Source organism: Schistocerca serialis, chromosome 5 (genome assembly GCF_023864345.2).
Source record: "Schistocerca serialis cubense isolate TAMUIC-IGC-003099 chromosome 5, iqSchSeri2.2, whole genome shotgun sequence".
Taxonomy (NCBI): Eukaryota; Metazoa; Arthropoda; class Insecta; order Orthoptera; family Acrididae; genus Schistocerca; species Schistocerca serialis.
Genome location: NC_064642.1, coordinates 540,206,891 through 540,231,991, shown reverse-complemented (window position 1 = coordinate 540,231,991; position 25,101 = coordinate 540,206,891). Strand labels below are relative to the sequence as shown.

At 41.4% G+C, this 25,101-nt stretch overlaps 1 protein-coding gene across 2 annotated transcripts in view; it reads right to left on the bottom strand.

The window, feature by feature from the left end:
* Positions 1-7,834: 7,834 nt before the first annotated feature.
* The window catches only part of LOC126481274 (uncharacterized), a 112,168-nt gene continuing 94,901 nt past the window's right edge, over positions 7,835-25,101 (bottom strand). Inside the window, exons 3-5 of one of the 2 annotated variants that reach the window (XM_050104904.1) lie at positions 22,596-22,888; positions 16,954-17,136; positions 7,835-8,115 (exon numbers count right to left, since the gene is read on the bottom strand). In XM_050104904.1, the coding sequence (XP_049960861.1) occupies positions 8,079-8,115; positions 16,954-17,136; positions 22,596-22,888 (513 nt within the window). In that variant the 3' untranslated portion in view covers positions 7,835-8,078. The remainder of the gene's footprint in view (positions 8,116-16,953; positions 17,137-22,595; positions 22,889-25,101) is intronic. The other variant, XM_050104905.1, reaches the window with a different exon arrangement.

Here is a 25,101-nt window from a genome sequence, read left to right as displayed (position 1 = left end):
GTTCTGCCTTAGAACACTGTCACATAGAATTCATGTTTCCTCAACCCACCTAACTAGCAGTACATGTTAAACAAATTTCCCCACTATAGAACTTCAACGTATACTGCGCTTTGGTGACGTTCTTTAAAAAAACACATGACACTCCTGCTACTGCCATCACTTAACATCGGTCCCTGTTCTGTTCACAATTGCGTGTTGAAAAATTGTCAGTAAAGTCAATTATTAGTTATAAATTCTCGATACAGATGTATGCAGATGTATGTGGAAGTAATTAGGAGTAATATATGCCCCCCAAAATACGTCCTCCAATTTTTGCAACCGTTGAGCACTCCCTGATCCATAATGCTTCTCTTGTAGCTCCTACCAGTGGAGTTTGTTTAACAACTTGTACCGACTAAACGATGCGTTGACAAAACGCATCACTCTTCGTTGGACGTTTCATTAATATAACGTGATAAGAGTCCTAGAGTGACGAGAAATTTCAAAAATGAGTCGAGTAAATGTTTCGTAAACCACTTCTTTTGTGGGTAAAATTCTCCTCACATTGATATTTCTTTCTTCCTACTATTTGCTTTATGTAATCATTCCAATTTAGATCGCACTGGCTGGTTACAATGACTTTACAATTTTTACCGTTTCTGATGATTCATCATCAACAGTGTAATAGATCAGTCGTAGGTCTCTTCGCCTATTTATATGCTGCATGTTGGATTTAACTACGTTCAGCTTCAACTCATTTCTAACGCCGTCAAATGTTTGCAGGTCTTCCAGTAAATCGCTACAGCCTACAGGTATTGCATCCGTCCCACGGTTAGCAGCATCGACTGCAAACAGTCTAAACTCAGACATTTATTCCACAAGCCACTGAGCAGTGCGTGGAGGGGTAGAGTGTTATCAATTTTCGGTTCTATTCCAAATTTTTAGTATTCGAGGAAGAAATGATTCTCTATAAACTTCTGTAAGTACCACGACCTCTGTTATCTTATTCTCATGACTGTTATACAATGGGGACTGATGGAGCTTCCGACACCATCCTTTGAATCATGTACACTGATATGGCTGCTTTGCAGGTCAGTCACAACCAAACACGATATCTGATTTTACCAGTAGTAGAATTTTGAGACCCACTTCTTTCATACTTGTTACGTTTCCATAAAATGTAATAACAGTGGGAACACTAACAGTTCAGGTTGCCTCTTTCACTACGACATTTGGGTAACAAGATGTACACTGTCCAGTCTACAAGCTATTCTTTGATGCGATTAGGCAGTAATAGCCCTCCCAATACTGCCATTTAAACAAACGGTGTGATAAACTAAATTCATGAAGACTGTACTTTTAATGGAACATTTGTTAATGGTGAAAATATAGGGAAAAATGCATTATTAGTTCTCTAGAGCAGCGACCAAAGAGACCTTTCTGGGGCACCTTTAACTATACACTGGACCACTGTTTTCCCATTAGGAGTTTACATTCTTAAATTGCAGTAGTACTATTCGACATATTCTCCAGTTTCAATTCTACCCTCAACCTCCGGTTTACTTTTGTGTACGCATAACATGTTAACTACACTTGAAGTAGATAGTTTTAATAGGTAATGATTTAAATCTATTTGACCCATCCGTCCTTTTTTCTAAGACCTGTGGAATAACGTTGTTTATGGGAACCATTCATAATTTGGTAATGTCTGCATTTGATTGTACTGAGGAGAAAATGTCATAAAGCGATACATGTTGCAAATCCCAAACCTATTTGAGACGTTTTGGTGATCGTGATCTGTGATTAGAGATCTGTAATGATACATTTGTGTTATGACAATCATTCTGTGTCTGATTTAAACACACACTACTACACTTGATTCACTAAGGGAGTAAATAGGATTGTATACTTATTAAAGTAGTAGCCTTGGTTGCTATTCAGTGTGATATGTCACTCTGAAGTAAACGTCATGTTTCACCCAAGCAACTGTCAGTGTTAGGATAACCTCATCGTGCTATTATGCGGTGCTGGGAACATGAACGGTGGAAACACACTCGAGGATGAACTGAGAGGTGATTCACCTAAAATTTTTTCTTCTAAGAGATTACTACCTGTTCCAGCTGCCACCTTATTCTGAAGTGTGTTTGGTGGTGCAGTTATTCAGAAGTTTTAGGTCCCGACGTACCGTCTGGAGTCTTGGTATCACAGATCAATGTTCTGGACAATGTTGTTATTGTTGTTGTGGTCTTCAGTCCTGAGACTGGTTTGATGCAGCTCTCCATGCTACTCCATCCTGTGCAAGCTTCTTTATCTCTGAGTAACTACAGTAACCAACATCCTTCTGAATCTGCTTAGAGTATTCATCTCTTGGTCCCCGTCTACGACTTTTACCCTCCACGCTGCCCTCCAATACTAAATTGGTGATCCCTTGATGCCTCAGAACATAAGCTACCAACCGATCCCTTCTTCTTGCCAAGTTGTGACACAAACTCCTCTTCTCCCCAATTCTATTCAGTATCTCCTCATTAGTTATGTGATCTACCCATCTAATCTTCAGCATTCTTCTGTAGCACCACATTTCGAAAGCTTCTATTCTCTTCTTGTCCAAACTATTTATAGTCCATGTTTCACTTCCATACATGGCTACACTCCATACAAATACTTTCAGAAACGACTTCCTGATACTTAAATCTATACTCGATGTTAACAAATTTCTCTTCTTCAGAAACGCTTTCCTTGCCATTGCCAGTCTACATTTTATATCATCTCTACTTCGACCATCATCAGTTATTTTGCTCCCCAAATAGCATAACTCATTTGCTACTTTAAGTGTCTCATTTCCTAATCTAATTCCCTCAGCATCACCCGACTTAATTCGACTACATTTCATTATCCTCGTTTTGCTTTTCTTGATGTTCATCTTATATCCTCCTTCAAGGCACTGTCAATTCCGTTCAACTGCTCTTCCAAGTCCTTTGCTGTCTCTGACAGAATTACAATGTCATCGGCGAACCCCAAAGTTTTTATTTCTTTTCCATGGATTTTTATACCTACTCCGAATTTTTCTTTTGTTTCCTTTACTACTTGCTCAATATACAGATTGAATAACATCAGGGAGAGGCTACAACCCTGTCTCACTCTCGTCCCAACCACTGCTTCCCTTTCGTGCCCGTCGGCTCTTATAACTGCCATCTGGTTTCTGTACAAATTATAAATAGCCTTTCGCTCCCTGTATTTTACCCCTGCCAACTTTAGAATTTGAAACAGAGTATTCCAGTCAATATTGTCAAAAGCTTTCTCTAAGTCTACAAATGCTAGGAACGTAGGTTTGCCTTTCCTTATTCTTTCTTCTAAGATAAGTCGTATGGTCAGTATTGCCACACATGTTCCAATATTTCTACGGAATCCAAACTGATCTTCCCCGAGGTCGGCTTCTATCAGTTTTTCCATTCGTCTGTAAAGGATTCGCGTTAGTATTTTGCAGCTGTGACTTATTCAACTAATAGTTCGGTAATTTTCACATCTGTCAACACCTGCTTTCTTTGCGATTGGAATTATTATATTCTTCTTGAAGTCTGAGAGTATTTCGCCTGTCTCATACATCTTGCTCACCAGGTGGTAGAGTTTTGTCATGACTGGCTCTCCCAAGGCCGTCAGTAGTTCTAATGGAATGTGGTCTACTCCCGGAGTCTTATTTCGACTCAGATCTTTCAGTGCTCTTCACGCAGTATCATATCTCCCATTTCATCTTTCTCTACATCCTCTTCCATTTCCGTTACATTGTCCTCAAGTACATCGCCCTTGTATAGCCCCTCTATATACTCCTTCCATCTTTCTGCTATCCCTTCTTTGCTTAGAATAGGGTTTCCATCTGAGCTCTTGATATTGATGGAAGTGGTTCTCTTTTCTCCAAAGGTCTCTTTAATTTTCTTGTAGGCAGTACCTATCTAACGCCTAGTGAGATACGCCTCTACATCCTTACATTTGTCCTCTAGCCATCCCTGCTTAGCCATTCTGCACTTCCTGTCGATTCTCTAGCCATCCCTGCTTAGCCATTCTGCACCTCCTGTCGATCTCATTTTTGAGACGTTTGTATTCCTTTTTGCCTGCTTCGTTTACTGCAATTTTATACTTTCTCCTTTCATCAATTAAATTCAATATTTCCTCTGTTACCCAAGGATTTCTGCTAGCCCTCGAATTTTACCTACTTGATCCTCTGCTGCCTTCACTATTTCATTCCTCAAAGCTACCCATTCTTCTTCTACTGTATTTCTTTCCCCCATTCTTGTCAATCGTTCCCTAATGCTCTCCCTGAAGCGATCTACGACCTTTGGTTCTTTCAGTTTATCCAGGTCCCATCTCCTCAAATTTCCACCTTTGAGCAGTTTCTTCAGTTTAAATCTACAGTTAATAACCAACAGATTGTGGTCAGAGTCCACATCTGCCCCTGGAAATGTCTTACAATTCAAAACCTGGTTCCTAAATCTCTGTCTTACCATTATATAATCTATCTGATAACTTCTAGTGTCTCCAGGACTCTTCCATGTTTACAACCTTATTTTATGATTCGGAACCAAGTGTTAGCTATGATTAAGTTATGCTCGGTGCAAAATTCTACCAGGCGGCTTCCTCTTTCATTTCTTAGACCCAATACATATTTACCTACTATGTTTCCTTCTCTCCCTTTTCCTACTGACGAATTCCAGTCACCCATGACTATTAAATATTCGTCTCCCTTCACTACCTGAATTATTTCTTTTATCTCGTCATACATGTCATCAATTTCATCATCATCTGCAGAGCTAGTTGGCATATAAACCTGTACTACTGTGGTAGGTGTGGGCTTCGTATCTATCTTGGCTACAATAATACATTCACTATGCTGTTTGTCGTAGTTTACCCGCATTCCTATTTTTTATTCATTATGAAACCTACTTGTGCAATATCCCTATTTGATTTTGTATTTATAACCCTGTATTCACCTGACCAAAAGTGTTGTTCCTCCTGCCACCGAACTTCACTAATTCCCACTATATCTAACTTCAACCTATCCATTTCCCTTTTTAAATTTTCTAACCGACCTGCCCGAATAAGGGATCTGACATTCCACGCTCCGATCCGTAGAACGCCAGTTTTCTTTCTCCTGATAACGACGTCCTCCTAAGTAGTTCTCGCCAGGAGATCAGAATGGGGGACTATTTTACCTCCGGAATATTTTACCCAAGAGGACGCCATCATCATTTAATCATACAGTAAAGCTGCATGCTTCTATATTTTAGAAAGTCTTTCTCAAGGATGAGGTAATCCATTCTCCACTTTATTACTCAGAGCATTGCCTCTTTGCCACTGATTCCTTTGCTTATAAAACAAGTAAAGTGCACATTTTTTAAGGAAAGAGGGCGATGCTACTATCGTAAAAAGTATCATGCATATGTCACTGTAATGCACTCTCCATACAACATACAGTTAAGCAGTTGGGATTTGCAATGGATGTATTATACTACTGCATACTCCTAAGGTTTTCGAAACAATATTTTACCACCAGTAGATTTGTTTGCCACAATTTCAATGTAACATAGAGATGTATGGAGTAAATTACCACAATACTTTTGGCTTACCTGTAACAGAGAATACTATCGGAAATGCTAAGAGAATCTGCTATAAAAATCGATTTTGATAAAAATATATAGCGAAGTTTTTAGCATTGTATACTTATTAAATGGTAGATATGTTTCTCAAATGGGCTTCACCTTAACAAACATAAAATTTGTTATTCGAAAAGTGTACAGTACCACCAACGATTTGTAAGTAGTAGCTTAGTACCATACTAGGAGTAGGAATTCACGACATTTAGTAAGGTCGATAAGACATCAATTTACATATCTCTTTCCTGTGCATGGTGCGGACTCCACACCCCAAACTACCTACTTAGGAATGAAATTGTATGACATATATTTATTTAAGCACTCTTTTCAGTAAATTTTTAATGTGAGGTCACATATCACGTAGGCATCTGTATATAACAAATTAACTACAAGTCAAGGTTCTGCCAGCCAAACGTTATCAGTTTTAGTTACCCTAGCATGATGATTACGACTATGTACAGATGACATTTATACAGAATAAATAAGAACTAAAGTGATATTATAGTGTGTAGGCCATTGTTTTTAGCACTTTAACAATGGTGGGACAAGTTCGTCGTGTGTTTTCTAGAAGTTATAATAGTCAATAATTGTTAATCATCTTTTGGTATAGCAGCCTTAGTGATGTACCGTCTCAGTAATACACTCTAGGGCGCTGATGACTGCGCAGTTGAGCGCCCCACAAACCAAACATCATCAGTAATCTACTCTGGAAGTTGTGAAATATTAACAGTCTTATATTTATTTGTGTCTTTGGAGGATGGTCTAGAAAAGTGAGTATTTGCAATGCTGGAAGAAAGTAGCACCAAAACTGTAACTGCCCCGAAGCTGTAAGTGTGAATGTAAGGTGGCCATGTGTTGCAGAAATTGCCATTGGGCAGCCATGGCATAGTTAAATTATAGCAATTCAGCTGACTGGAGACCACACTCCTGCTTTCGTATATACACTGTACTGTCAAATTGTATGACTTCTATTTTGGTTCAAAAACCATAGTATTTCAGCTCAACTTGACAATTATGCAACACCCAATTGGCGTAGAAGAGTGGGGGCTGAAGAAGGGAGGGGAAGGAAGAGGTGGAAACTTAAAAGGGGTTAGATGATCCTCCAAGATAAGTAAACAATAAGAGCAGTGGAGCAAAGTTAATTTACATTAGGATCATAAATGATACTTGCATAATCATAAGTTAAGAACATATATACACGGTTTGATTATGTAAGGAGCAAAGCCATGTGAATTCGTGTTCATAGTGGGCCACAGCGAAATGAGTGGTTTGTTTACAATAGAGTCCTGAATTAGACATACATAAAGATAAGGGTGATGCAAATTTTTTTTCATTAGGGGGCGACCCCATGTGGCTGTGGGTCTCTTCACGTAAGGAGAACAATGGCCCCTTTGTCGCAGGGTGGGGCGTGGGTAACCGTGAAAGTGACAGGTGGTGTTTCTTTACATAAGTCTAAGTCTCACAAAGAAGAGTTACGTTCTCTTCTTCCTCCCCTACTACTGAGATTATGTATAAAGTTGTGTTTGGCTCTGCTGAAACCATCAGTTCCTTATTTGAGTGACACTTGTGCAGTGACACCAATGTGAGGAGTGATACAGTGTGAGCAGCAATATCATGCGAGCAGCAATAGTCTCTATTGGCCAGACTCTATCCACCGGTAAGTTCCAACATGTGATGCTGATAGGTATTTCTCCATCTTAAGCGCGACATGGCGCGATCTTCTCCAAATTAACCAACATTACAGTATGTTTCCCGTATAACAAACCCACTCTCTAATCTTTCCTTGTATGTAGAACATAGGTGACGTTACTACTATGTTGTGCGGATGCGCTGAAATGCTAACCGTTTCTCTATCCAAGGACATAGCACACCTCACGCTGTCTCGGCTTGTATTGACTGCCGCCTTTATAGTGAACAAATGTTAATGGCCAGAAGTGTTATGTCGGAATGATCTGTTGTATTTGCTTGCATTCAGCATCAACTGTTACTGTTTAAATATCATTGTTGCTGAAATTAAATTTCCAAATTGCTCAACTACTTTTTGTGGTAGTGTAGTAGTCTTCTGCTTGTACAGATGTAATCAGTTTCTAGCAGGAGAAAATAAAGAACAACGCAATAGAGTTGATTTCTTAAATTTTATGGCAACGTTGATACAAACAGCCAAGGCAACCACAAGATTAATTAAACACCTATATAATCTAGACATTAAATATTACACTCTCACGAAATTAGTAACTCCAGCTATTGAAAGGTACCAAAAATGTAATAAATACGACACTCATCCAGACAAAAGTGTTTCATGTGACTGAAGTCATTCTCCCAGTGCATATGGGATGTGAGACAAATCAACACTGCAGACGGTGCGAATCCACACGATCGGCGTACTTCATCACGTCAGCGTGCTGAGTGCTTGGAATCGGGGTCGTGGTTGCTTGCCGATGGCTGCACTACCGTTTACGGTAGCATGTACTTCAGAGTGGAGTCAACACATCTGCAAAAGAAAAGTTTTAATGACGCTATAGGAAATTTAGAGATCTGTATTTTGGAGAATACACATGGAGAACAGCGCTCGTGTATAACTCTACACAAGCGCCAGCTTCAACTACTGTATTACCTTCTCACACAGCACAAAGTTCAACTGCATACTATATACATCGACGCGACAGTCATAACACCACTAACGTTTCAAAAGCTCTATTACATACTACCTACATCGACGCCAGAGTCATAACACCCCTAACGTTTCAAATGCGATTCAGTATATCTAAGCTGCGTTTTCTCAAATAGAGGCAAATATTCTTTTTTCACTGCGACAATGTATTTCTTTAAAAAATGGCTCTGAGCACTATGCGACTCAACTGCTGAGGTCATCAGTCGCCTAGAACTTAGAACTAATTAAACCTAACTAACCTAAGGACAGCACACAACACCCAGCCATCACGAGGCACAGAAAATCCCCTACCCCGCCGGGAATCGAATCCGGGAACCCGGCCGGGTGGACGAACCGCCGAATTGCTCAACACGTGGGGCGTGAGGTCTCCACAGTACATCGATGTTGTTGCCAGTGGTCGGCGGAAGGTGCATGTGCCCGTCGACCTGGGACCGGACCGCAGCGACGCACGGATGCACGCCAAGACCGTAGGATCCTACGCAGTGCCGTAGGGGACCGCACCGCCACTTCCCAGCAAATTAGGGACACTGTTGCTCCTGGGGTATCGGCGAGGTTCATTCGCAACCGTCTCCATGAAGCTGGGCTACGGTCCCGCACACCGTTAGGCCGTCTTCCGCTCACGCCCCAACATCGTGCAGCCCGCCTCCAGTGGTGTCGCGACAGGCGTGAATGGAGGGACGAATGGAGACGTGTCGTCTTCAGCGATGAGAGTCGCTTCTGCCTTGGTGCCAATGATGGTCGTATGCGTGTTTGGCGCCGTGCAGGTGAGCGCCACAATCAGGACTGCATACGAGCGAGGCACACAGGGCCAACACCCGGCATCATGGTGTGGGGAGCGATCTCCTACACTGGCCGTACACCACTGGTGATCGTCGAGGGGACACTGAATAGTGCACGGTACATCCAAACCGTCATCGAACCCATCGTTCTACCATTCCTAGACCGGCAAGGGAACTTGCTCTTCCAACAGGACAATGCACGTCCGCATGTATCCCGTGCCACCCAACGTGCTCTAGAAGGTGTAAGTCAACTACCCTGGCCAGCAAGATCTCCGGATCTGTCCCCCATTGAGCATGTTTGGGACTGGATGAAGCGTCGTCTCACGCGGTCTGCACGTCCAGCACGAACGCTGGTCCAATTGAGGCGCCGGGTGGAAATGGCATGGCAAGCCGTTCCACAGGACTACATACAGCATCTCTACGATCGTCTCCATGGGAGAATAGCAGCCTGCATTGCTGCGAAAGGTGGATATACACTGTACTAGTGTCGACATTGTGCATGCTCTGTTGCCTGTGTCTATGTGCCTGTGGTTCTGTCAGTGTGATCATGTGATGTAACTGACCCCAGGAATGTGTCAATAAAGTATCCCCTTCCTGGGACAATGAATTCACGGTGTTCTTATTTCAATTTCCAGGAGTGTAGATAGGAGCAATAAAATTAAGTTACATTCTCGAATTGTAAAGAATGCTTCTACAAGGCGCTTAATACAATAACTTAACGGCTCATAGTTATAATAATTATTTCCATTGTACACTAGTGAAGATACCTAAAATAATTAGGCGACACATTCGTTCTCAAGAAACAAAAATAAAATTGTTGCATCGGAAGAATAGGTAATTTTTAATTGTAATCTCAAGACAAAACTACAGCTGCTTCTACGTCCTTGTAGAGAAGCACCGTTGTATTAACGACGCAGTAAAGCATTAGCCTAATCGTCTGCTATAATTTTCCTAGAATCTCGTATGTCACTTTGAATTAATGATACAATTTTATGCCTGTTCTGACTTAGCCACGGAGCATGGCGTGGAACATTAAATGTAAGATTGGATGAACGGAAGCGGTAAATAGGCAGTAGCATAAACACAATTAAAATACGAATCAAGTCACCGATGTAATTATGAAAAAACTTCTTGTTATTAGAAGCTACAAGAAAACTGGTTATTTTACGTAAACAATTTTATATTCCATCTCGATTCTACAAATTAGTGCATAAAGGAAGTCGGATACGGATTACGTAATCACTCCGTTAGCGTTAACGGGACACAGGTCGCTAATCTTGGCTTTTAGCTGTTCGAATCATTAAAGCTGGAACACGTCCGCAGATTAAAAGAAATGGCAACCCTTATCGACTGTGGTTTGTCAGCGCAGTCAGCCCCGTGTACACGTTAACTGATGGCAGAAAACCGTGGGAATTATAAATCTCTATAACCTCATACGGCTTTGAACCCTGTACTGAGTACCACATGTACACTTGGTGATAGATTGCCTAGCACGAAGGCCCGATTTGATCGCTCGTGTGTGCTATAGAAGTCGTATTACTGAAAACGAAAGTGTGTTGCTGTGCACGTTGCTGTGATAGTTTTCATTCCGAAGAAGCCCTGTTGATGCAGCTTCCCACGCTACTGTTACCCTGCGCGCGTCCTGTCATCTCTGCGTAAGTACTGAATTGATTTACTGTAGTGCGCCCTCCGTGTCAGAGCTGGTTAATCTCTTCACACAACATACATTGGTCAAAACAACTGGATGATCAGTCGAGATAGGAACACTACATAAATTTGGGGCTGACATGTGAGAATGTGCTTAGAAAAAAGCCGTGGAAATCAATTATAATGGGAGTGAAATAACGAATAATCAACACATAGATAAGAGAATATTAATTTAGACAATCAAAGATGAAAGGTGAATAAGAGCCAAAGAAATAAACAGAAGAATAAACTGGCTTTGCTTGATTTTGGCAAACAGTTTCAATTCTGAGATCCCTGTGTGCTGATATGGAAATTTTACAGTCAATACATACTACCAGTTTTGGCTTGTATAAGGAAACACGATAGTTATTCAGCGAGAAAAAGGCAGATGTTTGATGAGATTTGCTAGGAGAGGTAGAAAACAAATAAATGTGTGACAAAGCAGACTCAAGTAGAAAACATATTTGTGTCTGTATTGAAAATGGAGGAACGCAGGACATATAACCAAGCGAATGGTTGGTTGACGGACCAAGGGAGGTTTCTGATGGACTTTTGTCATTCAGAATGTCACATATTACATTATAAACTGATCCATGTCTGATTCGAGCATCAAAGCGTCCACTTCTCTTGTGATTCCCGGTTTTTCACGGAGAGGTGGTAATCCGCACTTGTTTTACTGCAATGGGAGCCTATTTATCGCCTAAGCCCGGCATCGTACAATGGTACAACTCTGCTGTACAATGGAACAAACTCAGACTTGTATTGTTGCTGCGCTGTTTCCCTTCAGATGTAGAAAGCGGAATGCTGCACTATGCTACACCTTATAAAGGGGGTGAGCCGTACTGTTTTCGCCCATCTGGCGGTAATGTGACGTTGGGATTTCTTTGTCCGTAAAGCAACCATTTAAAAAAATAATAAAGTAGTTCTGTTTTTTTAGATGTGATAGAATTGTATGACGACTACTCGTAGTACAAGAGTAACGGAGCAGTCGGGTGAGAGGTTCCAAGCGACCTTTCTCGTAAATGAATCTCGCTTCTTCATCGTGCTGTCTGGTACCCCATAACACATTACACGCTCGTTCAAATTATGATACGATCGCTTACTTAAACTTAAAACCCTTTCACACTTTTTTTGGGCTCGTCACACAGCTTTTTGTTCTGCTGAGAGGTGGATGGGACTCTTCCTGTATGCTTTCACTATATGGTGACTTTGCAACAGTTCTCTCATGACGTGACCTCAGCTTATACCGTTCGCCGCCTCCAATATGTACGCAAAGAGAAGGAGCGCCTATACCGTTCTGTGCAGGTAGTCGAAAACAGAGACTATACGTAAGATTATATTTATCCACCACTTTATTTCGATCCAGTGCAGTGATTGAAAACCTGAGGGGTAAACTGTAATTTTCTGAAGCGTATAAATGAAGAGCCTCAGTTTTGTATAAATCATCAATCTAAATAATTTTTTGAAGATCATTACAGTTATCTCTATTTCGTAAGACCCCGATACAGAATACATAAGTTACAAATAATTACATTATTTCAACTACTGGGATTAACGCATAATATGGTAGTAGTTACAGCTTGTGAAACGAGTGTATGAACATCTTCCACACCTTGTCCACCCAGTACGCATGTACTTTGTATCATGCATCATTGACAGTAAAATTAAGACATATAGATCACATATTCTTAAATATCTCATGAAACTGTCTTCTCCATGCTATAGATACTCTCCGCAATAGATTACAAGTTGCTTCATTACTCACTGCGCAACAATAAACGAACTAATTGACAACACAACAGTAACTATGCATTGGCCACTACATTGTTGCAGACCTTCCACTATATTATTATTATTAATGTTAGTGACACAAAACATTCGAAACCTGACGTCTTCCATTTTCTGACAGTTCAGAAGTAAGGAATCCAGAAATCAAGTGATTTATCAACAGTACGCCTACGTACATACATTTTAATGTGGTTGATTTTAAGTGAGGAAGCAGGGAGTGAGTGAAGTAAGTGCCGCTAGGTAGAGGAATGGTGCAGAGGAAGCTTGTTTTGTAATAAGTGCATATGCCGATAGTTAGATTCCATTTCTGATAATTTGTTAGTAGCACTCGTTATGTCCTGGGAATTGCTTCATCATTCTCACTGACTCATTAGATTAACACCTACACAAACTAAATATCATTTATCTTTTAAAAATGAAAATGTTCAAAGAAAATTCTTTTAGATTCTTGAGTTAGGTGGATGAAGGGAGGGGGGGGGCGGGGAGGGATGATCCTAGTTAATATTTGATGGTACTCAGGAGCCTCAGAAAGATAGGGTGCCACTGATCTAGAGCCTATGTTAACCTAATTTGTCAACAGAAGTGCTTGAAGGATGAAGCAAATAAAAAAGAAAACACACATACAAGGAGAGACAGGAGGGAAGAATAACAGGAAACATAATAGCAATTATTATAATATCAGAAAAGAATTTTAATTTATTTGAAGATTTGTTCCTCGCATAGCCCAAGGTCAGAGTAGTAATTTATATCAGTGACAGTCAGAGACGCTCATGGTACGCAGTTTTTACAAAGTCGCAGTTCATATGTCAGTTACTTCTCGTTACACATTATGAAAAATATTAACTCAATGTCGTCTGTCATGACGGTAAGATAGGAAGGAAGACATTTTGTTCGCAGCAACCCACCAGTGTACTATACAAGAGTTACAAGATTTGCAATTAAAAGTGCGAGAATATTTAAAACTTACTCTTCTTATTACGTAGCTAAAGGTGCCCATACTTAAATATGTGGAAATTTCGCATTGAGGGGGATGGCAAAATATCTAGCGAGTTGATTGTTGTGCGCATAGAGCCTTCAATATTTGTACGATTTGTTTTCCACAGACTAATTAAAAAATAAATAACGATGCTAACAGTCAGTCCAATAAATTCGGTACCGCTCTGCACCTTACGGATATACGTAGCCAGTCACAATACGATGACAGACAAAATTAAAAATAATTCAACAGTAATATCAAATACTACTGAAATAACAACTAAACTACGATATCACTCAGTAGAGGATGTTTAATAACTGTACAAGTGACCTCTGTCAGCAGAGGAGCACTGCATGACATGTGAAGCACCAGAAGACTTCGTCAGGTATCAACGTAACTTTGTGATGGTTACACGTCATCGGAGGGAATGTAACTGATCAACGTTGCAATTCTGTGTGAGAGGTCACCACAAGCCATTAGTGTAGTTCATCTTTAGCGCTGTAGTCAGACCTGGTAACTTTTATAAAGGGCACGAACAGCGTCAGAAACTGAGGGATGGCCATGAACGAAACGGAGATGCAACCTACTCGGATGAGACAGCGTTATCATAACCCGAGAGAGTTCAAAGGGCCCTCATTGTGGGTCTCCGGTTGACCGGCCGGTTAGATCATGCAGTATGGAGATTTTTGTGACATTCTGATGTGACAGGGGCCCGACATTGGACTGCATAGGAACGTGGGGGCAGGGATACTCACCTGCAAGATCCCGGTCGACAACATGCGACCACCACCAGGGAAGATCGCCGTATTGTGCACAGACTGCATCGCAACCATTTCACATCTGTGCCTGTCGTCAGAGAACAAATAATGGACTACCTGCTAAACTGTTTCTCAGGCGCCAAACTGATCAGAGATTAGCAGCAGCCATACGAGGGAATTATCGCCCCATGCGTGCGCTGCCGTTGGCACTACAACACAAACGGCTGCGTATGTAGTGGTGCAGAAGAGGCGAGCGTAGATTGCTGATGAACAACGTCACATAGTGTTCAGCGATATACCGCGGTTTCACAGTACCCCGGAGGTCCACCGTCGGCGAGCATGGCGACGATCTCAAGAGAGATCTTACTTTCGAAAGAGAGATACACCTGTGGGAAGCCATTCGGTATGACTTTAGAACACGGCTGGTGGTAACTGAGGGAACTCTGACGGCACAGTAGTACGACATGCATATCCTGCATCCTCTTGTGTTTACCTATCAAATGACAGTATCTCGGTGCCACTTTTCAACAGGACAATGAATGTCCACACTAAGCATGCGTTTATATGAATTTACTGCGTGATGTTGAGGTATTCCCATGGTCAACATTATTCCCAGGTTCGTCCTCCACACAGCATTTGAGGGAAGAATTCGACGTCGGTGCCAGTGCCAGTACACACGATATCAAGACTGTTGGCCAGCTTGCTCTGGGAGAGGATACAACGCCTTTACGGCACCTTGCTCCAACGGACCAATGAATAAACGCAGGCCAGAGGGAATTCGACGGCAGTTTGCGTGATACTGTCAAGTTCTTTATAGCCCTGACTCGATTTTGAAATCACCGAAATAACATCACATACCCTATCAACCTATAAGGTTTAATTTGGTTTTCTACTCCCCTTCTGGGTGCTTTTTTCCACACAGTGTACACTGGTGTAACAAAAATCATGGGATAGCGATATGCCCGTATACAGACGGTGGTAGCATCACGTACACAAGGTATAAAAGAACAGTGCACTGGCAGAACTGTCATTTGTACTCAGGTGATTCACTTGATAGAGTTTCCGACGTGATTGTGGCCGCACGACATGAGTTAACAGACTTTGAATGAGGAATTGTAGTTGGAGTAAGAGGTAAGGAATGTTCCAATTCGAAAATCGTTTGTAAATTCAATATTCCGAGATCCACAACATCAAGAGCGGGCCGAGAATAACAAATTTCAGGCATTACTTCTCACCACGAACAGCGTAGTGACCGACGGCCTTCATTTAACACCTAGAGCAGCAGCGTGTGTGTGGAGTAGGCACTGCTAAGAGACAAGGCAGGACGCACAACGAACGTATTCGTTAGGACAGTGCTGCCAAGTTTGGCGTTTAAGGCCGATATGCGAGTGCCTTTGCTAACAGCGAGACATCGTCTGCATCTCCTTTACTGGGTTAGTGACACTATCGGTTGGATCCTAGACGACTGGAAAACCGTGGTCTGGTCAGGTGAGTGCAAAGTTCAGTTGGTAAGAGCTGATGGTAGGGTCCGAGTGTGGCGTAGACCCCGCGTAGCCATGGACCCAGGTGTCTGTGGCTCCATAATGATGTGGGCTGTGTTTTCATGGATTGGAATGGATCTTCTGGCCCAAATGAACTGATCACAGGCTGCAAACAGTTATGCTCAGCTACTTGGAAACCATTTGCAGCCATTCGTGGTCTTCGTGTTCCCAAACAACGATGGAATTTCTATGGACGGCAGTGCGCCATGTCACGGGATCACAGTTGTCTGCGATTAATTTGAAGAACATTCTGGACAGTTCGGGTAATGATTTGTCCACCCGTCGAACATTTATGGGACATAATCGAGAGGTCAGTTCGTGCACAATATTCTGCACCGGCAACACTTTTGCAATTATGGACGGCTATATTGTAGAGACAGTGAGGCTGAATTTTCTTGAAGGGGACTTCCAACGACTTGCTGAGTCCATGCCACGTCGAGCTGCTGCGCTACACCGAGCATATTTGGAAGTACCCCATGACTTTTATCACCTCAGTGTATATTGAGCAGTAACGTCCATAACCAGTATTACGAAGAAAACTTTCCGGATGATTTTAATTCCTTTGGAACCTTACGCGTGACTTTCGTAAATGATTTTGGGGTGGCTCCCCAATGAACTGGTTGATCCCCGCCTCTAAAACCCTCTCTACCGACAAATGGACTGTGGCCGAACGGTTCTAGGCGCTTCAGCCCGGAACCGCACTGCTTATTAAATGTGAATGGAAATTAGGGCCCCTTGCAAAAACAGCAGCAACCAATAATTTACATATTCATATAGTTCATTAAACACAATAAGATTCTGGGGAGCAGTGACACAGCTGTCTTCTCCGCGAGTGTTGCCGAATCCTGCCTTCGGCGTATATGTGTGTGGTGTCCTTATATTAGTTGGGTTTAAGTAGTTCTAAGTCTAGGGAACTGATGACCTCAGATGTTAAGTCCCATAGTGCATAGAGCCATTTTTGACAAATGGAAGAAGATCGATTGTAACATTGCCCCGAAATTTGCCAATGAGTGACCGAATGTTTACATTGCAGATTTTGTGGACTTCGACAGTACACATAAATTATGTTTAACGCCAAACTGAATACCAAGGGTCTACGTTTCGGTCTCTTCATTGCTATGGATACTTACGCAGCAGTGGTAACGTTGAAGGTCTGACTGCCAGGACACCTGTACATTTCCGGAGACATGCCATCTCCCTTCTGTATGCAGATGTAGTAGATGGCTGGGTTCTCTGGGACAATGCCCACCTGTCCCAGCTGCGTACAAGGCGTGATGGGGCCTTCGGTGCAGACTCGATCGGATGTCGTCAGGCTGTCAACATAAAGCAGGATTTAATTTTAAAGAATTGCCGACCGCATCACATCAGAAGCATAGGTCAGGGGCTGTGACATTGCAGTTTCTTTTAGGTATGGCGAATGTTGAAACAAACGCACCATTACACCACAAAAAAATTACACCTGGAAAGGATTTCATGCTATTCATTTAGGAATCACATCGTTGTTATCTGATCAAACTGCTTACCACACATTCTACTGAAGTGGTCCAAAAATGGTTATAACCGCTCAGCTGAATCAACTCCTAAAGCGAGCTTCTTCGTTTGATTGAAAGTCTAAGTTTTTTTCTGTACTGTCGTTGTGAATTTTTGGCGAACTGTCTTCCTCCACAAACGTACTGCTATTAATTTTGTAAGTTCGTTTTGTTTTATAATTCTACCATCTGTCATAATTTTCACTGATATACCATCATTTTCTGACATTATACCTTATTTAAATCAAGCGAGATAGCACAGTATTAAAGACAATGGAACTGCGTTCGAAAGAATTGGTGTTCAGTGCCACGCCAGCCTTCCATTTATGGATTTTCCATGGTCTCTCTAAATTGGTTTAAGCCAATGGTACGAGGGTTCCCCCCCATCTTATTCCATACCGACGATCTGCACCATCTCTAACCTCGTCGTCCACGAAACGTTAAACCACAATCTTCCTATCTCTCCCCTTTCTTCATATCTCGATTGGCTATGCTTAAATCATGTAGCATACCTACACCAATGCTATTATTTGCATTATTAAGTAAACATAATATCTGTTGTTTATTGAAAATGTGCTGATATGTCTAGCGTTTTAAATTATGTAATCGTGCCGACCTACTTTGATGTGTACATGACAACAAGAGCGATTCAGATCAATAGATTATGACAATATATAATTCCTGACTGTTCGCACATTGAATAAAGTAATAATTTTTATTGCTACGGAGATGGCTCGTCAGTGAGATGAAGCTGGTAATCAGTAAAGAAATTTTAGCGATTCTGACATAGGATTTTTATCCGCACACTTTAACATAACAAATCACCGTCTTCCAGTATGACAGTGTTAAATAACAACGTGTTGTTTAGTTGTTTTAGCGCCCTATATAGCCGTAACCTCGTAGTTTCTTTTCCCATAGCCCTGTGCTGTAAGTCAGTAAGCCACCTTCAACGATCTCGGTGCTGATGTATGCATTTAACATCAAATATGTTAAGAAGACACTTCTTTTTTTTGCATAGGCAGTGGTTAAATTAATGAAATACCTTTCTTAATGTTTGGATTATCTACAGTTTCGATTGCTCTGCATGTAGCAGAAGGGGGGCAGGTCACAGTTGATTGACCATATGCGGAATTAACAAATATGAAGCAAATTTCGACATGAAGTACATTTCAGATATGGTGCATACATGTACCTTACTTCAAATGCAGATTATACTTAATACTTTTAAACACTTTATAGAGACGAGAACATTTCGAAAGTAATGTCAGATTAGGTATATAAACCTTTTCGAGCAATGAAAAGTGGAATAGCGCCAAGGACTGCAAAAGGAACTTCCAAAGTCATTTATAGAATGTATGCGACAGAAAACATCTCACCAAAACTGGAGCAATGTTATAACTGATTGAACAGTCCACGAGTGTGCTGCCGGTCCATAGCGTCCAACGGGCATAGTATTTCGGCAACTTGTATGAACGTTCCAATAGTTATGCAAAGATCGAAAACTTGCAAAGGATAGACTAAGTTCGAGAACTGCGTCAAACAGTCTGTGTTGGAGATCACAACCGCCACAACGTTTACTTTAATGCTATTGCTTGTATTAGACTTGATCGGACTATGTCAGTGTCGTAGTAACAGGAAATGACACATGATGGTACATGGGCCCTAACGTTTCGCCTTACATCCTGGTTAGTATATGTAATATGGGAAGGTGTCATTAGAAATGTGCAGTAGCAACTTCGATCCATGTACAGTGGAGACTTTTATCCAGCAGTGGGAGTGAAATGTCTGGTCGTAATGATGAATAATATTGCCATACGACGACTAACCGAAAAACAGGGAATAATCGCCAATGACTAGAGAAGAGCTATATCTTCAAATTATGCGTACAAGGTAAATGGAAATAAGTGGTGCCTTGTCAGAAAATACCCAACACAGGCCACTGAAAGAGGAACGCTTTTTCGTAAATATTATCTCTGATATGGCCTTTATGTCAACAAAAAAATTAATATCATTTGATGAAATGAAAGAAATCGTTGATTCCATCTAGTCGCAACACACAATACAATACACAACACACCACCAAGTGGGGTTTCAAGAAGAACTGAAATAAGAGATCCGCCTTCACGAAATGTGACAGGAGCCTTTCAAGTGAAATAGTCTACCGAGTCAGCTACCCAGCCACAATATACTGGGTAACTCAAAAGTTTAAACGTGCCACTGATTCCATTCCATTGACGTACACGTCACCAAGAGTATATGAATTCTATTCAGTTCTGTGTGAGCTGACGCAAAAAATATATTAATGATCCCCACTAAAAGAACCGCTTGCTCGCTTAGGAGAGCTGCGGGTGGTTTAGAACTAGTACCAGTTGCAGTATCACTCTCCAGTAAAGTGGTAAATGTGTGCAGTCTCTTGTATGGAAACACCCCAGCGAGATGGGCCAACGTGGGGAAGTGGGCAGCGCACAAATACCTGCTTTGAGTTAGTTTACATCCGAACGAACTGTTATAGTGTCCTGATTCCAACTACTACAGTTTCTCTGACCAATAAAATTTCTTTTTAGCACATTCTTATTAAATGTGAATGGAAATTAGGGCCCCTTGCAAAAACAGCAGCAACCAATAATTTACATATTAATATAGTTCATTAAACACAATAAGATTCTGGGGAGCAGTGACACAGCTGTCTTCTCCGCGAGTGTTGCCGAATCTGAGCCTACCCCTTGACATGGCTTCTGTACATGGCCAGTTCATTCTACTGCAATAGTAGCAGCGTTGTCGCACTTGAAAAGAATGAGAGGAATGTTCTCTGTTCCGTAAAGAGCTCAAACGCATGGTATTACACATCCTTCTAAAACTTGCATGTATTTCGATATTGAGAAATGTTACGCCACCAGTTGTCAAATGCGTGATATTTTTACGACAAGATGTTTCGGGATTACCTTATCCCGTTATCAAATTCTTTGGTGGATGGAAATGGCTGCCTTCAGTTTGCAGCTGTACTTTGAGTGTATAACACGCCAACAAGACATCTTCTAGGAAGAGTTTTGTATTCTACAATGCATATTTGCTGCTGGACTTTTACTTTTGAAGAAGCCTAACGGTACAGACGCTTTTGGGTATGTTATACTGCATGACGATATAAACATTTTCGTATGGTTGAAAGTACATGTAGTATCGCGTTTCATTGGTTGGTTTCTGTAGTATCGCAACTTATCGATACTGCCGGAGCCGCGAGCGGCGCTTTTTACATCGCCACTAATGAAGAAACTTCAGTCCGTCGACCAATGAAAAGAGCCAGGACGGTGTTGTAAGCGGCGGGCACCTGGGCTCCAGTCTGCTAGTTCAATATTACTTCTAGTCGAGTCGCTAGTTGGTGCCGAACTTTTCAACTACCGACATAACATTTAGTGCACATAGGTGCACTCCCGATTCGAGCCTCTGCTTATAGCTAACCGCGGCTGCCACAAGTTGTCAAAAGAGTAGCATTTCTTCAACCACAAGTTGAGTACAATATTTTTAATGAAAGTGAACACGTGTCAACTAATCTTATCCTTGTCTGTCCAGATTACTGAGAAAAGAGACCCTCTGGCTATCTTCCACCCACTTATAATTATCAATGAGGGCGTAACACTTGGCTCCTCGGGAGATAACGGTTACCGACTCTCAACATAACCGTCTCTTTATTTTGCAGTACTTGATAATAAGATAATGTGTCACAATTATCACACATTTGACAACTGCTGGCGTAACATTCCCAATTCCGTTTCGTGTGACGGTTGTACGATGGCTTCACAACATATGCAGTGGCTGCGAGAGGTGTGTGTATCTGCGAAGATGAGCGGGTATTAAGTGTTGATCGCGAGGAGAGGAGATGGGGAGTCGTAGCGGGTTTGTTGTGGCAGTGAGCCTGTACAGAAAGGACGGAGAACTTAGTGCTCTTGAGGATTGTTTTATTGATGTGATGGAAGATACTATTATGCCAAACGGAAAATTTAACACAGACATCCAAATAACGAATTTCTTGCGATTTTTAAAAACTTTTTTATGGTCAGTGTTAATGGATTTGAAAGAATGAATTTTCACGTTGTGTTACATTTTCCTATTTTTCCTGTGTTGATATTTCGTTATTGTAATTTGTAATGAAATATTTTCTTACAGCTTGCTAAGCCTTCAGTGGTGGACTTTTATGAATGGAATAGAGTCAAGAAATTTTTATGAGATGGCTTTCTTTTTTAATACAGATTCTTGACAAGTATTTTTGTCTATTGAGTAATTAGGATTATCCTACGTCAGTAAGAAGCTCCCATTACCTGATGAACACTCCTTTTTATGACGGATAAATTTTACAAGAAACAAGTTTGCAGTGCATGTGTTTAAGAGATCGTATTGCACTAGCTCGATTCTCTGTAGTTAGCAGCAAATCAGAACTTGAGACACACCTTTTCTTCTTGCTTCTCAAGAGCAGTAGCACAGGGCTTTCACTTGCGGCACAGATAAACCACATACAGCAAATATCAAATTTCAATCTCACAGGGTCGATTGACAGCGTTGAAAACAATTACTATCACTAGTGTCTAAAATCTCTTAAAAAAATAAAAAACAGTCGAATTTACTTTTGCAACAGTTTACATTCATAAAGAGACTATACATGCAGGAAGAGACAACTCAAAAGTAGAGGTTACAAGTGCACATTCACATAATCTTATCTCTCTTATTTGCTAAGATAACTTACAATTGCACTTCTCCGACTTTGGAAGCCTTTTCTGAAGGAATTAGTCTGGAGTGTAGCCTTGTAAGGAAATAACGTCAACGATAAGGAATTCAAATAAGAGGAGACTAGTGGGTTTTGAAATGTGAGGCTAGAGAAGTGTGCCACAGATTCGATGGGTACATCACGTAGCTATAGAGGAAGTACTGAACTGAATTGAGATAACAAATGCAGTTTATAACTTGCCTAAAAGAAGGGAACAGGCGATTGAACACCCACTGAGGCATTTGTTAATCGCCAGTCTAGGGATAAAAACTTCTGTATGAGACCATCTACAACAAGCCTTTAGTAGCTATGCGGAGACGAGAAGGCTTGCAGAGAAAAGAAGAGTACTCTGAAGATTTTTATAAAACCCATATCCGGACTAAAGACCACAAAAACGAATACAGAAGGTATTCCTCACAACGAAATGAGCCTTGCGAATTATTCTGGGATGGAGAGGTATTCTTGGAGCAGTAAAATATATGCTCACCTGCAGTCTGCTTGCAGAGGATTGTACGCTGTAGTTCCGGAGCACGATTCGGGTTGAGAACCTGCGTTGACCTCGGTGCAGATGTGGTACGTCTGGCAGTCGTACGGGTCAGGGAAGGATCCGATGCCGTGGCACGTGAACTCCTCGCCGGGCAGGGAAGAGTGGCACTCAGAGTCCGCTGACGCGACGCAGGCAGCCTGCTCTGCGCTGCACTTCTGATCCGCGCTGGAGTCGCATACTGCCACCACCGTGGCGTAGAAGCCGCCTGAACCATCCCCCAAACACACCAGCACCTGTACAAACACAGCAACGTGCTTTGAAGAGATGTGGAAAAATTAGAAAGTAACACATGTTATTTTTTTTTTATTTTATTCAAACACAAATTCCTGCTCCTGCGCAACGAAACCACTTTTAGAACCCAGAGGAAATACAGACGTTGGCTATTAGTGACTGTTGATTAAAATAAATGGGCAAAGTTGAAAATTTGTGCCGGACTGGTATCGGAACACAGGTCTCCTGGTTAATACGTAGATGCGCTGACCACAGCGTCATTGAGACACAGCTCTCATTTGAACCGCGCTGGGTACCGTTAGCACGCCTCTCGACAGGCCCAAACTCTCAACTTATCCACACTCTACTAATGTAGCACCCCTTGCACATTATTCTCCGCGCGCCCACACACACACACACACACATATATATATATATATATATATATATATATATATATATATATATATATATATATATATATATACAGGGTGGTCCATTGATCGTGACCGGGCCAAATATCTCACGAAATAAGCGTCAAACGAAAAAACTACAAAGAACAAAACTTGTCTAACTTGAAGGGAGAAACCAGATGTCGCTATGGCTGGCCCGCTAGATGGCGCCGCCATACGTCAAACGAATATCAACTGCGTTTTTTTTTTAAATCGGAACCCCCATTTTTATCACATATTCGTGTAGTACGTAAATAAATATGATTGTTTTAGTTGGACCACTTTTTTCGCTTTGTGACAGATGGCGCTGTAATTGTCACAAACATATGGCTCACAATTTTAGACGAACAGTTGGTAACAGGTAGGTTTTTTAAATTAAAATACAGAACGTAGGTACGTTTGAACATTTTATTTCGGTTGTTCCAATGTGATACATGTACCTTTGTGAACTCATCATTTCTGAGAACGCATGCTTTTACAGCGTGATTACCTGTAAATACCACATTAATGCGGCTAGAAAAAAACCGGACTGATGCTGGAAAAAACATTTATTTACAATTATTTACAATTTCATGTTATCTCCTTCAATGTACTCTCCTCCTCGGTCTCTACACCGCTCCATACGAATTTTCCACTGTTCATAGCAATGCTGCAGATCATTTTCGGTAAGTCCATACATTACTTCCGTCGCTATTTCTTTTACTGCTTCAATAGTCTCAAATCTAGTTCCTTTCAAAGCTGACTTGACTTTAGGGAAAAGAAAAAAGTCACAGGGGGCCAAATCAGCTGAGTAGGGTGGATGATCTAAGATGGGAATGTTGTGTTTTGCCAAAAACGTCTTCACTGACAACGCACTGTGAGCTGGGGCATTGTCTTGGTGAAGGATCCATGACTTTTTTCTCCACAAATCGTTCCGTTTTCTCCGTACTCGCTCACGTAGGGTAGCCAGGACGCTAATGTAGTAATGCTGATTCACTGTTTGTCCCTCTGGTAGCCAATCAATGTGCACAATCCCTTTGATGTCAAAAAAAAACAATCATCATTGCCTTGAATTTCGATTTTGACATTCGTGCTTTTTTTTGTCGTGGAGAACCAGGAGTTTTCCAATGCATCGATTGGCGTTTAGTTTCGGGATCGTAAGTAAAAAACCACGATTCATCGCAAGTAATAACATTTTGTAAGAAGGTGGGATCACTTTCAATGTTTTCCAGGATGTCAGAACAAATCATTCTTCGGCGTTCCTTCTGTTCAATTGTGAGACACTTTGGAACCATTTTTGAACACACTTTGTTCATGTTGAAACTTTCATGAAGAATCTGCCTAACACTTTCCTTGTCAACTCCTGTTAACTCAGACACTGCTCTGATTGTTAAACGGCGATCTTGTCGAACAAGTTTACCGATTTTTTCAATGTTTGCATCAGTTTTTGCTGACAATGGTCTGCCAGTGCGAGTGTCATCACTGGTCTCTTCGCGGCCATCTTTAAATCGTTTAAACCACTCAAACACTTGTGTTCGCGATAAACAATCATCGCCGTACACTTGTTGTAACATTACAAACGTTTCACTTGCAGATTTTCCTAGTTTGAAACAAAATTTGATGTTAACACGCTGTTCTTTCTGTGCACTCAACATTTTCCGACGCACAGACAAAACGTCAACTACTTAAAACAGACGCCACGGGCAGACTGAGTGCAGGAGGCAGATGAAACTCGAGCAGTAGGCGGAGCGAGAGTCACGTGACAGGCCACGCGACTTTCAGCCTTATTGCATTCGTTTTATTGT